Below are 12,502 nucleotides of genomic sequence, written 5' to 3'. Positions count from 1 at the left end.
GAGTCGAATCATGCCAGGACTAGGGTTGAGATAGGAAGCTATACTATGGAATAGGAATGTAATAGATTCTGTCGGACTATGAATCAAATAGGGAAACTATGCTGGAGGCAAAGAATAAGAGAGGGCACCATGCTGAAGACCAGTAATAACTATAAAAGGCCCAACAATCATGTCTTTTTCTTAATTTGTGTGCTTTACATGCTTGACAGCTTAATTACTTTATCCAGCATTCTGCATTTATATAGAAAAACAATATACAGTCATGGCCATAAATGCTGGCACCCCTGAAATTTTTCAAGAAAATTTAGTATTTCTCACAGAAAAGGATTGCAGTAACACATGTTTTGCTATACACATGTTTATTCCCTTTGTGTGTATTGGAACTAAACCAAAAAAGGGAGGAAAAAAGCAAATTTGACCTAATGTCACACCAAACTTCAAAAATGGGCTGGACAAAATTATTGGCACCCTTTACTTAATATTTGGTTGAAGACCCTTTGGAAATAATAACTGAAAACAGTCGCTTCCTATAACCATCAATAAGCTTCTTACACCTCTCAGCCGGAAAGTTGGACCACTCTTCCTTTGCAAACTGCTCCAGGTCTCTCTTATTGGAACAACAGCAACAGCAAACTTATTTCCCAACAACAATTTTAAGATCTCTCCACAGGTGTTCAATGGGATTTAGATCTGGACTCATTGCTGGCCACTTCAGAACTCTCCAGGACTTTGTTGTCATCCATTTCTTGCTGTTTTTTGACATATTTTTGGGGTCATTGTCCTGCTGGAAGACCCAAGATCTCAGATGCAAACCCAGCTTTCTGACACTGGGCTGTACAGTGCAACCCAAAATCCATTGGTAATCCTCAGATTTCATGATGCCTTGCACACAATCAAGGCACCCAGTGCCAGAGGCAGCAAAACAACCCCAAAACATCATTGAACCTCCACCATATTTCACTGTAGGTACTGTGTTCTTTTCTTTGTAGGCCTCATTCCGTCTTCAGTAAACAGTAGATTGATGTGCTTTACCAAAAAGCTCTATCTTTGTCTCATCTGTCCATAAGACATTTTCCCAGACGGATTTTGGCTTACTCAAGTTCATTTTAGCAAAATGTAGTCTTGCTTTTTTATGTCTCTGTGTCAGCAGTGGGGTCCTCCTGGGTCTTCTGCCATAGCGTATTATTTCATTTAAATATTGACGGATAGTTCGCGTGAACTTCTCTCGTTTTAATCTGCTTTCAGGTTTTTATATTTTCCTCACCTGTTACTTGCCCCAGGTGAGTTTAAAGCAGCATCACATGCTTGAAAAAAACCTTATTTTTCCACAATTTTGAAAGGCTGCCAAACCATTTTGTCCAGCCCATATTTGGAGTTTGGTGTGAAATTATGTCCAATAAGCTTTTTTTCCTCCCTTTTTTAGTTTATTTTAAATACACACAAAGGGAATAAACATGTGTATAGCAAAACATGTGTTACTGCAATCCTTTTCTGTGAGAAATACTTAATTTTCTTGAAAATTTTCAGGGGTGCCAACATTTACGGCAATGACTGTATGTGTGAATATACTGATTATCTGAACTAGGAAGAGAGGACTACACACCAACAAAAAATGGATTCTTGGCTGTTTCAGATGCTTAAAACAGGAAAAAGAAGCATTTTTGCATCTTTGTCTAATAAGATATATTACAATATGTCTTATATTTGCTTGAACTATTGAGCTATGCAAGAAAGGACAGTGCCTATTTAAGCCAGTTTCGTCATCTCTAAATTTTTTCTACCATTTTTGGGATTATGAAGAACGTTGGTCTACTGATCCTTGGTCTTTGTCACAATCTCCTTATTGTAAGAATGTTCTCACCAAACTACTCCAAAACATTTTACTTACATTCTTGTAAGGCAGCAAACACCTGACTCTCCCATATATCCATTTTGCCTTAACTGACTTTGAAAATAATATTGTCATCTCTTTTCAACCTCAGAGTTTGTGCACAAGTGACATTATGGGGAAAAACTGTAAATAATTTACCGCAGAACATATGAAAACGCTTCTACTCTGACATTCTGTGTTATGACATTTGGGAAAAAAGGGGATTCTGGGACAGTGTGATATTTTACAATATGGCAGATGACTTTAAATTGGCCTTTTATAAAGCTGTCTGGATTCCCAGCCGAACTCTGTTCCCATTCCTTTATCTGTTGTGACATAAGGATGTCACTTCTGGATAGGATTATATCATTGTCACATTTATATGTCTGGAATATGCCATCAGTTTCTGATCTTTGGGAGTGCGGATGTTGTGAATAGAACAAACTGGCTAGGAAAGCACTGTTTGTTGGTACCTCTTCTTTTCCAGAAGGTTACATGGTCAGCTATAATAGATTAATAGACTAATCATGCAGTCTCCAGATAAAGGAGAACATGGCCACCAGGAGACAGAAGTTGCATGACATTTTCTTAAAGGGGTACTCCGGCCCTGAGACATCTTATCCCCTATCCTTTGGATTAATGGATATATACAGTTTAAAGGGGTACTTCGGCCCTGAGACATCTTATCCCCTATACAAAGCATAGGGTGATAAGATGTCTAATTGCGGGGGTCCCGCTGCTTGGGACCCCCGCAATCTTGTATTCGCCACCCACCTGTTTGAGCTGCAGGCCGCAGTGCCAGCTCACAAACAGCTGGGTAGCAATCACGGGGCCCGAGTATCATGACATCACGACTCCGCCCCCGTGAGACGTCACCCCCCCCCCCGCTTTGCAAGTCTATGGGAGGGGGACGGGTGACGTCACTCAGGGGCGGAGTCTTGGTCGCCACCCGGCTGTTTGTGAGCTGTCACTGCGGCCTGCAGCTCAAACAGGTGGGTGGCGAATACATGATTGCGGGGGTCCCCAGCGGCGGGACACCCGCAATTAGACATCTTATCACCCTATGCTTTGTATAGGGGATAAGATGTCTCAGGGCCAAAGTACCCCTTTAAACTGTATATATCCATTAATCAGCAAGGACCCCATCACCTGGACCAGTTTTGGTGTATTCTAACACTGGACAACAAGGGATGAAGGCTAAGCTTACATTTTCCTCTGTTTTTATCTTAATTTTAATCTTTAAAGTGTACCTGTCATTTGCAAAAACATTTTATATAGTTTAGATAACACCATTAAATGTATATTTGTAATATACATTGATTAAAAATTGTGTATATTCTTGGGTAAAAAAATAGTGTCCCTGCAGCTATTGCCTGTGTGTCTCTCTGCAGAGACAAAAGGACAAGCAGAGAGTAATGGATACAATCCAGGAAAACAGGCATTACCAAACGGCGCTTCTCCTCCTAGGACAGATGCAGGCAGCAGTCCATGTGATGAATAAGTGGAATCTTTATTTTAAAACTTGAAGTTTCGAGCTCGTACTGAGCTCTTCCTTGAAGTTGCAAAATAAAGATTCCACTTATTCATCACATGGACTGCTGCCTGCATCTGTCCTAGGAGGAGAAGCGCCGTTTGGTAATGCCTGTTTTCCTGGATTGTATCCATTACTCTCTCCTACCCATCCAGTGACCGAGAGGAACCTGGAAAGGAAACCGTGGCTGCTGACTTCCATTTCCATCCTGCGAGTCAATATGCCTGCTGAGGTGTTGTGCTCTGAGCACAACACCATCTGGTAAGCCTCCTATTTTTGCCCACATTTAAGCCTATCACCATACCATCCACACTAGGAGCGCACCCTGTTTTGTGTTTTTTCATATTCAAAAGGACAAGCAGGGCTCTGTGCACTGAGGACAAGCAGGGCTCTGTGCACTGAGGACAAGCAGGGCTCTGTGCACTGAGGACAAGCAGGGCTCTGTGCACTGAGGACAAGCAGGGCTCTGTGCACTGAGGACAAGCAGGGCTCTGTGCACTGAGAACAAGCAGGGCTCTGTGCACTGAGGACAAGCAGGGCTCTGTGCACTGAGGACAAGCAGGGCTCTGTGCACTGAGGACAAGCAGGGCTCTGTGCACTGAGGACAAGCAGGGCTCTGTGCACTGAGGACAAGCAGGGCTCTGTGCACTGAGGACAAGCAGGGCTCTGTGCACTGAGGACAAGCAGGGCTCTGTGCACTGAGGACAAGCAGGGCTCTGTGCACTGAGGACAAGCAGGGCTCTGTGCACTGAGGACAAGCAGGGCTCTGTGCACTGAGGACAAGCAGGGCTCTGTGCACTGAGGACAAGCAGGGCTCTGTGCACTGAGGACAAGCAGGGCTCTGTACACTGAGGACAAGCAGGGCTCTGTGCACTGAGGACAAGCAGGGGCTCTGTGCACTGAGGACAAGCAGGGGCTCTGTGCACTGAGGACAAGCAGGGGCTCTGTGCACTGAGGACAAGCAGGGGCTCTGTGCACTGAGGACAAGCAGGGGCTCTGTGCACTGAGGACAAGCAGGGGCTCTGTGCACTGAGGACAAGCAGGGGCTCTGTGCACTGAGGACAAGCAGGGGCTCTGTACAGAGAGGACAAGCAGGGGCTCTGTGATGCCCCCATTTCACAGAGCAGGATGATTGACAAACCAGGAGCCTGCACAGAGCCCTGCTTGTCCTGCCCTCACTTCCTTTAGTTTGTCTCTGCACAGAGACACACAGGTCATTCATTTATGTTTTATATTCTGTTTAACAGTTTACACAAACTTAAAATAAAAAGTAATTTGTTTTCTTTTTAGATGCCGAGTTTGTGACTTCCAAATTAATTCGAGAAAGTCTAACTACTACCATAGGAGATGATGATAAAATCTACTACTTCTTCAACGAAAACATCATGGAAGAAACTTCAGAGTTTCTAGACAAGACCAAAGTAGCAAGAGTAGCTCGTGTATGCAAGGTGAGACAAACTTGTATAGTTTCATCAGTGTAACGTGTGCTATAGTATTACAAAGCTATAAAAACATAACTAGATTGTGAGTAACTGTGAAAATGGAAATCTTTTCTCTTAAATGAGACCTTCAGCCAAATGAAATGACATTTATATAGCTGCACATGTTGAAGTTATATAACTTTGCAATGTAGGAATGTAATCTTTGCTGTGCACATACCCTGTTTCTCTTATCTTTTTCTCAAGGCAGTTTAGTAGTTCTTAGACACATGATGACTGTCGGGCACCAGTTTGCTTGGCCCAACATGTCACTTTGCAGCATCACACTGCTTTCTCCTCAGCTCAGAGAGCTAAGAGTGCTTAAAAAGTACCAATCACCAAATAAACTTTTTTAAACTAACTCAGGCTATGCTCCCTTACTACTATTAACACTCACCCTACCCTTATCCTTAAAAAAAAAAAAAAAAAAAAAAAGCTTTAAAAAGCTCTGTATCATACCTTTATTTTTGCTCAAATAGTTCAATCTCCCAGCAGGACAAAGTGGGCGTTTCCCAGCAGGAATGACATCATTGAAGCCTACTGGGGGACCACTTCCACCCTCACATCGTTGCAGTGCTGTGATGAATAGACCTCAAGCTCTGTGCATCTGTAAGTGAGGCTCTGAGCAGATTTCAGTGAGGCTCTTTGCAGCCTTCAATGAGGCTCTGTGCATCTTTCTGTGAGTCTCTGTTCAGCTGTCAATCGAGCTCAGTGCAGAGAAACACTTCCTGAGTTTGGTCTCCTGCAAGGCCGGGAGGAGACTAAACTCACTGTATTAATTGGGGCAGGGAACAGAACAGAGCCACCTAGTGGCGATTTTTCTATTACATTTTAAACACATTTATGTTGATAATTTTTAAAGCAAGTGAATGGGAAAGTGTCTGCTAATTACACAAGGAACGATGTATTAAAAGTTTTATTTGGTGACAGGTACTTTTTAAGTGTGCAGCGTGTGATTGTCCCTGATTGGCTGAGGCACACACCTCCCTCATCTATATTCACTGCTTCTCTAACCATGTGACTTGCTGCAGGAGCTGATGGTTTGTGTAGTCTTTTGCAGCTCACAGCTGGATTTTCGAAGGCTGTTTATGGGGGGGTCTGATTCAGTTAGGGTGGCTTGTGTAGTAATGGTAAGCATATATTTTATTTAAGTTTTTATTTCTACCACTTTTGGCTGGATATCTACTTTTATATTTTAAACTTCAATTTTTCCTTACCCTTAGTCTTTAGATTCACCTTTACTTTTAGTGACAATTGGTTACAGCAATTCTTAAAAAATCTACCCATACTACTATATGGGAAGAAGTCATCCCACAGTATAGTAAAGCATTGACAGGGAAATCACTTTTCCATAGATGCCATGCGAAACCATACTCCGAATATGGACTGCGGTGTATGGTAGCCTCCGCTCTGCTAAATGCTTACCACACAGAATATGGAATGCTAACTAAGGCCTATGCATTTTCAGTTCTAATATGAAGGCATACTAAATGTGTGCACAAACAAAGATACAAAAGGCTTCCTGCACTCACCGCTGAATCCGCAACTCTAGGCTCCAATCGTGGAGGTAACCGGAAGCCCGGGCTGTATAAACCAAGCTTCTCATGTACTGAATGTCTGACCGATACTTTTGTTAGTGGTGTCACCCAGAAGTCTTCTTGATCAACTAATATGAAAGCACTCTATTTTATAGACAAACCTGGTACAATACCTGTACAAGTATTAAGCTACCATGCATTGGTTTACCTAAAAGTGGCCCTGGGTTAACAGGATTTAACGGTCTTTGTCCAGTGCGGGTGAATCCTATTGTTTAACCACCAGGCTGCTTGCACAATACTTTCTTTTTGGGGCCTACAAGATATCTGATAACCTTTATATCTTTATACTGTATAAATTTTAGCTGTAATGCATGTGTATTCCACTTCATGTAATAGCTTATAAAATATTTCCTAATATCAAGCTGCGTTCTGTACAAAAATACCCTAAAAAATTATGAAACCAGTGTGTGTGTTTGCTGTTTACTATTCCAGTAGATCTCATTCAAGGTGGGGGTGTTGGGGGAGGCGGTTATTGTGTTTTGGACCTTTTAGGTTTACTTCTATCTACCCTTTTTGTTATTCATTCTTTTACTGATCTTTTCAGACTGTTTCTTGTGCAACATTTATTCAGTTCACGTTATTTCTAAACCTTAAACTGGACCTTGGATGACACTGATGTATTACGACAGGGAGCCTTTCCATATCAGAGAGGATATGTGTGGGCATTAAATGTTTTGTAACTTTGTGTAGTTTTATGACTCCACACCTGTGTACTATGTGATGAGTAGTCTTTTATTGCTCTACGATATCAGCCTTTTACTTTATCTTGTGATTTACTACTTTCCAGATTTCTCTATAACCAACACCTGCACCATGCACACAAAATGTAACATGAGTAATGTATAACCACCGAGTGGTGTGGTGTCTTTACCATCTTTTATTTCCTGTACCTGTTTCATTTATGCATAAAATAAAAAATAGTTGATAAAAAAAAAATAATAATAAAATGTAACATGAGGGGTGTAAAATTCCTAGACTATTGGTGTTACCCATATCCACCTTTTAGATGACACCTACACTGCCTAAAGCATTACTTCCCAACCAGTGTGTCTCCAGCTGTTTCAAAACTACAACTTCCAGCATGCCTGGGCACCCAAAGAGGGATTGGGTCCGACCGCTGGGGCCCCCACGATCTCTGGCCCCAAACCCCGGCCTTCTGAACATTTATGTTTAGAACACTGACTCTGCTAGGGTTCAGAGTGGCTATGGGCGACATGCCCCCTCTTATGTCTATGGGAGAGACAGAGATACAGCATTTGTGTATCTCTGGATCTCTAATAGAGATATATGGAGGGGATATGTTGACTACAGCTTTATGCTGTGGTCTACAGTAATCTAGCATGGAACAGAGATCCCTCCATGCATGTGGATTATCGAGATGCCGGGCAGGAAATTGTAGGGTGGCTGGACCCCCACGATGAGATACTTATCCCATATCCTGTGAATAGGTGATAAGATGTCTAGTATTGGAGTTCCCCTTCAATATGTTTCTAAATATAAATGATTTGATACTTTTTACGATCCTATAGTAATGAGGCCGCTCTGGGTAAAGTCTATGGGCATCCAAACAACCCGAAACATTACATCTGCTGTTTCATGGAATTGAAGATCGATATCTTTGAGGACTTATACCGAGTCTGCATGCAGGGGAACCCGCCTTCTTGTGCTGCTTATATACTGCCAACAGTCCTCCTATCCCGACCTCCTATCTCGACCTCCTATCCCTGACCTCCTATCTCGACCTCCTATCCCTGACCTCCTATCTCTTCCTCCTATCTCTTCCTCCTATCCCGACCTCCTATACCATCCTCCTATCCCGACCTCCTATACCATCCTCCTATCCCGACCTCCTATCCCAACCTCCTATCCCGACCTCCTATCCTGACCTTCTATCCCATCCTTCTATCCCATCCTTCTATCCCGTCCTCCTATCTGGACCTCCTATCTGGACCTCCTATCTGGACCTCCTATCCGGTCCTACTATCCGGTCCTCATATGCCGTCCTCCTATCCCGTCCTCCTATCCCGTCCTCCTATCCCGTCCTCCTATCCCGTCCTCCTATCCCGTCCTCCTATCCCGACCTCCTATCTCGTCCTCCTATCTCGTCCTCCTATCTCGTCCTCCTATCTCGACCTCCTATCTTTACCTCCTATCCTGACCTTCTATCCTGACCTTCTATCCCGACCTTCTATCCCGACCTCCTATCCCGACCTCCTATCCCGTCCTCCTATCCCGACCTCCTATCCCATCCTCCTTTCCCATCCTCCTATCACGACCTCCTATCCCGATCATCCCGTCCTCCTATGTCGACCTCCTATGTCGACCTCCTATCTCGACCTGCTATCCCGACCTACTATCTCGACCTCCTATCTTGACCTCCTATCCCGACCATCCCTTCCTCCTATCTTGACCTCCTATCTCGACCTCCCATCCCGTCCTCATATCTCGACCTGTAATATGTGTACCAGGTATTGAAATATCTCCAGCCGTACGGAAGTTATGTGGGAACATACATTTCCCATTGATTTGCATGGGACTTTAAACAAAAACCCCGACCCTCACAAATGGGGGTAGTTAAATGTTAAATTAACTATCCTATATTTTAAGTGGGCATATAAGTAACATGTGACCAAGTATTATCTCCAGCCATTTGGAAGTTATGCAGTAACATATATTTCCCATAGACTTGTATGGGACTTTAAAAAAAAAAGAAAAACAACCCCTTTTTCACCTCCTTAAGGGTGGAATTTTGAAAAATCCTTTCTTATTCCTTGTCTACGTCTTAAAAACAACTCCTGTGCAAAAATGCAGGTTTCTAGGTCCAAGGGTTTAGGCTGGGCATTAGTGAGTCAGATCTTTTCTTTATATATATATATATATAAGATATGTAACCCATTTCACCACTTTCTGTATTGAGGGGAGATCTACAGTGAATCTGCAGCAAAATCGATATGTTATGCATAGATCTTTTGCTACATGTTGGTTTCCAGTGCATGTGAAATCACCCTAATGTGGTGTGTTGGAGTGCCTAGGGGAGCACAAGCTGTAAATATTGCCCTGTCTGTAGCTGACCCACACTCTTTCTTTTTGGGAATGAAGTAGATTGTAAACTGTTGAACCAAGTCCCGTGTCTATGTTCTACAATCCTTCCAACTATCCTATTGAAAGCCAGTGATTTGTTTCAATGTTTGAGTTCCTGGCAGCGTCTCGCCTATGAAGTGAAATGGTCTCAGAAGAACACTTTATCAAACATGTTTCTTGTGTTAACAGAAGGCAATAAACACGTCTTTGTCCCGGCTGTTCCAAAACATCACAAAATAGCTCATGTTTGCCCAATTTAAAAACAAGCCATGAATGTATGAGCGTCTTCTGAAAAAAAGCCGGTATGAAACGTGTTTTCCCAGTGATTTAATTTTTGTTTTGCTTCACGCCATCAGATAGAATGCAGACAGATGGTAAATGGCTTTATTTCTTATCAATTTGTAAAACGTTTCCTCTTGCCGGGAACAGATTTCACAATGCACAGACATTTAGGACATGTATTGGTACGTTGAACTTTTGTTGTGACTATAGACAACCAAGTAGTCCCGGGTTGCATAGTCTTATTTGTGTAAGATATAGCGCTACTCACTTTACATAATAATGTGACCCTCCATTGGGCTTTCATCCAGAAACAGCGCCATTCTTGTTCATGGGCTTTGTCTGGTATTGCAGTTCAGCCCCATCCACATGACTGTCACTATAATACCAAACTTTTCCTATTGAGAAAAGTGGAACTGGAAATAAGTGATGAGAGACGACTTATCCCCTAACCACAGAATAGAGGATAGATATGCTGTAGATGGGAGGTACGTTTGTAACATAGTATCCTAGTTTGTAAGGTTGAAAAAAGACAAGAGTCCATCGAGTTCAACCTAAAACCCTACTGTGTTGATCCAGAGGAAGGCAAAAACCCTCCATGAGGCTGATGCCAATTGCCCCTTGACAAGAAAAATTCCTTCCCGACCCCAATATGGCGATTGGAATTAAAGGGGTTATGCAGAAAAAAACTTTTTTTATATATATCAACTGGCTCCAGAAAGTTAAACAGATGTGTAAATTACTTCTATAAAAAAAATCTTAATCCTTTCGGTACTTATGAACTGCTGAAGTTGAGTTATTTTCTGTCTAAGTGCTCTCTGATGACACGTGTCTCAGGAGCTGTCCAGAGTAGAAGCAAATTCCCATAGAAAACCTATTCTGCTCTGTGCAGTTCCCGAGACAAGCAGAGATGTCAGCAGAGAGCACTGTTTCCAGACAGATAAGAACAACTCAACTTCAGCAGCTGATAATTCTTGGAAGGATTGAGATTTTTTAATAGAAGTAATTTACAAATCTGTTTAACTTTCTGGAGCCAGTTGATCTTTAAAAAAAAAAAAAAAGTTTTTTCCTGGATAACCCCTTTAATCCCTGGATCAACATTCTATCCCCATAAATAAAGTTGTCTTTCACCAGAGAACCCCTTTGAGGAGTACTATACTAGGGGTCCGCTCACACCGGCGCATTTTATGTGCATCTTTCTCAGCATATTTGCTATGGAAATTCAGCAGCAGATTTTGTTACCATTGACTTTGCAGACTGCAGAAAATCGGCAAATCTGCAACTTTTGCAGATTTTCTGCTGACCCATTGAAGTCACTAGTAGCAAGACCCACTGTGGATCTTCCACAGCAAATACACTGTGGAAAATGCACGTAAAATGCGCTGGTTTGAACAGACCCGAAACGGACTGTGTATATTAGTTCAGCAACCATTATTAAACTGTTTTATTTTTTTGCCATGGGATTTGCATTAATAGCCAATCTTTCGTGTAATGAATGGGGATCGCAACGTCCCAAGACTCTGCCTATTAGGATAATAAAGGGATCAGAGTATAGCCCAATGTGTTCTTGTGAGGCTGAGCTGCCGTTGTAGCCAAGGCCATTTGGCTTCTTCATTCTGCTAATTGGTAAGGGTATGTTCACATGGGTTAAACACGGGTATTTTGTTGATGTTTGAATAGTTATCTTTTCAATTAGCCAACAAAGGTATCAGTTACTGAGGACTCTTGAGTCTTATCATTTCTGTCTATGGACTAACAAAGTGCAAAGATATTTTTCCCCTAAACCTGTACAAATATTATTGTATAAAGGAATTCTGTGATAAGATTGGAAACCTAACTAATTGCTATTCTCTTACAGAAAGAGGTGAATGGTGTTATTATTCTGTCAATGCAAACAGAGCCAGATTACACGTTATTGTATTAGATTAGTTGGCTGTGAAAATGTGTTATTTTGTTTGATTGGAGTAGTATTCTATTCAATGGTCCTAAGTAGGACATACGAGGATTAAATATTGTGGTTATACAATAATTATATATTATCGCCATATGGTAATTAAACATTACTGCCATACTGAATTAAATGTACTACACAAAGACCAGTTTTACCAATGGTTCCACTATACTAGGCCCCAGCAATACCATCACATCAGGACTATTACTACTACCACTCCAGATTGACAGAATGAAGTTTACCGTATTGTTATTGAAAACACTACACAAAACACTACACAAACATTATTCGTACCATAAAGTGGTCATATAGTAGCAGATCTATGTCCACATACAATATAAATGTGGGTATCTTTCAATGCAAAGACTCCCCAGCGACATCTCCTCTAATTGGAGTCATTCACTTTTCCCATCTTTTTCCATTGGGCCCAGACCACCATGAAGATTTCATCTTGCCAAGACTTATCTGCAAATTTTTTCCAGCATCCATTGAACCAGTCAAATAAGCAGTCAGAGACAGGGACACAGAAGGGATGTTTAAAGGGGTACTCCGGTGGAAAACTTTTTTTTTATCAACTGGTGCCAGAAAGTTAAAGGGGTATTCCAGGAAAAAAAAAATAATTAAAATCATCTAGCTCCAGAAAGTTAAACAGATTTGTAAATTACTTTTATTAAAAAATATTAATCCTTTCAATAATTATCAGCTGCTGAAGTT

The 12,502-nt window shown here is 41.8% G+C and overlaps 1 protein-coding gene across 6 annotated transcripts in view; it reads left to right on the top strand.

Annotated features, from left to right (window-relative positions):
• The window catches only part of SEMA4G (semaphorin 4G), a 190,800-nt gene that overhangs the window by 147,591 nt on the left and 30,707 nt on the right, over positions 1-12,502 (top strand). For all 6 annotated transcript variants that reach the window (XM_056529593.1, XM_056529588.1, XM_056529589.1 and 3 more), the window contains one exon: positions 4,692-4,849. In XM_056529593.1, the coding sequence (XP_056385568.1) occupies positions 4,692-4,849 (158 nt within the window). The remainder of the gene's footprint in view (positions 1-4,691; positions 4,850-12,502) is intronic.

Source organism: Hyla sarda, chromosome 7 (genome assembly GCF_029499605.1).
Source record: "Hyla sarda isolate aHylSar1 chromosome 7, aHylSar1.hap1, whole genome shotgun sequence".
Lineage (NCBI taxonomy): Eukaryota > Metazoa > Chordata > Amphibia > Anura > Hylidae > Hyla > Hyla sarda.
Note: the sequence above shows the minus strand (reverse complement) of the source record. Positions and strands in the feature narration are given on the sequence as shown.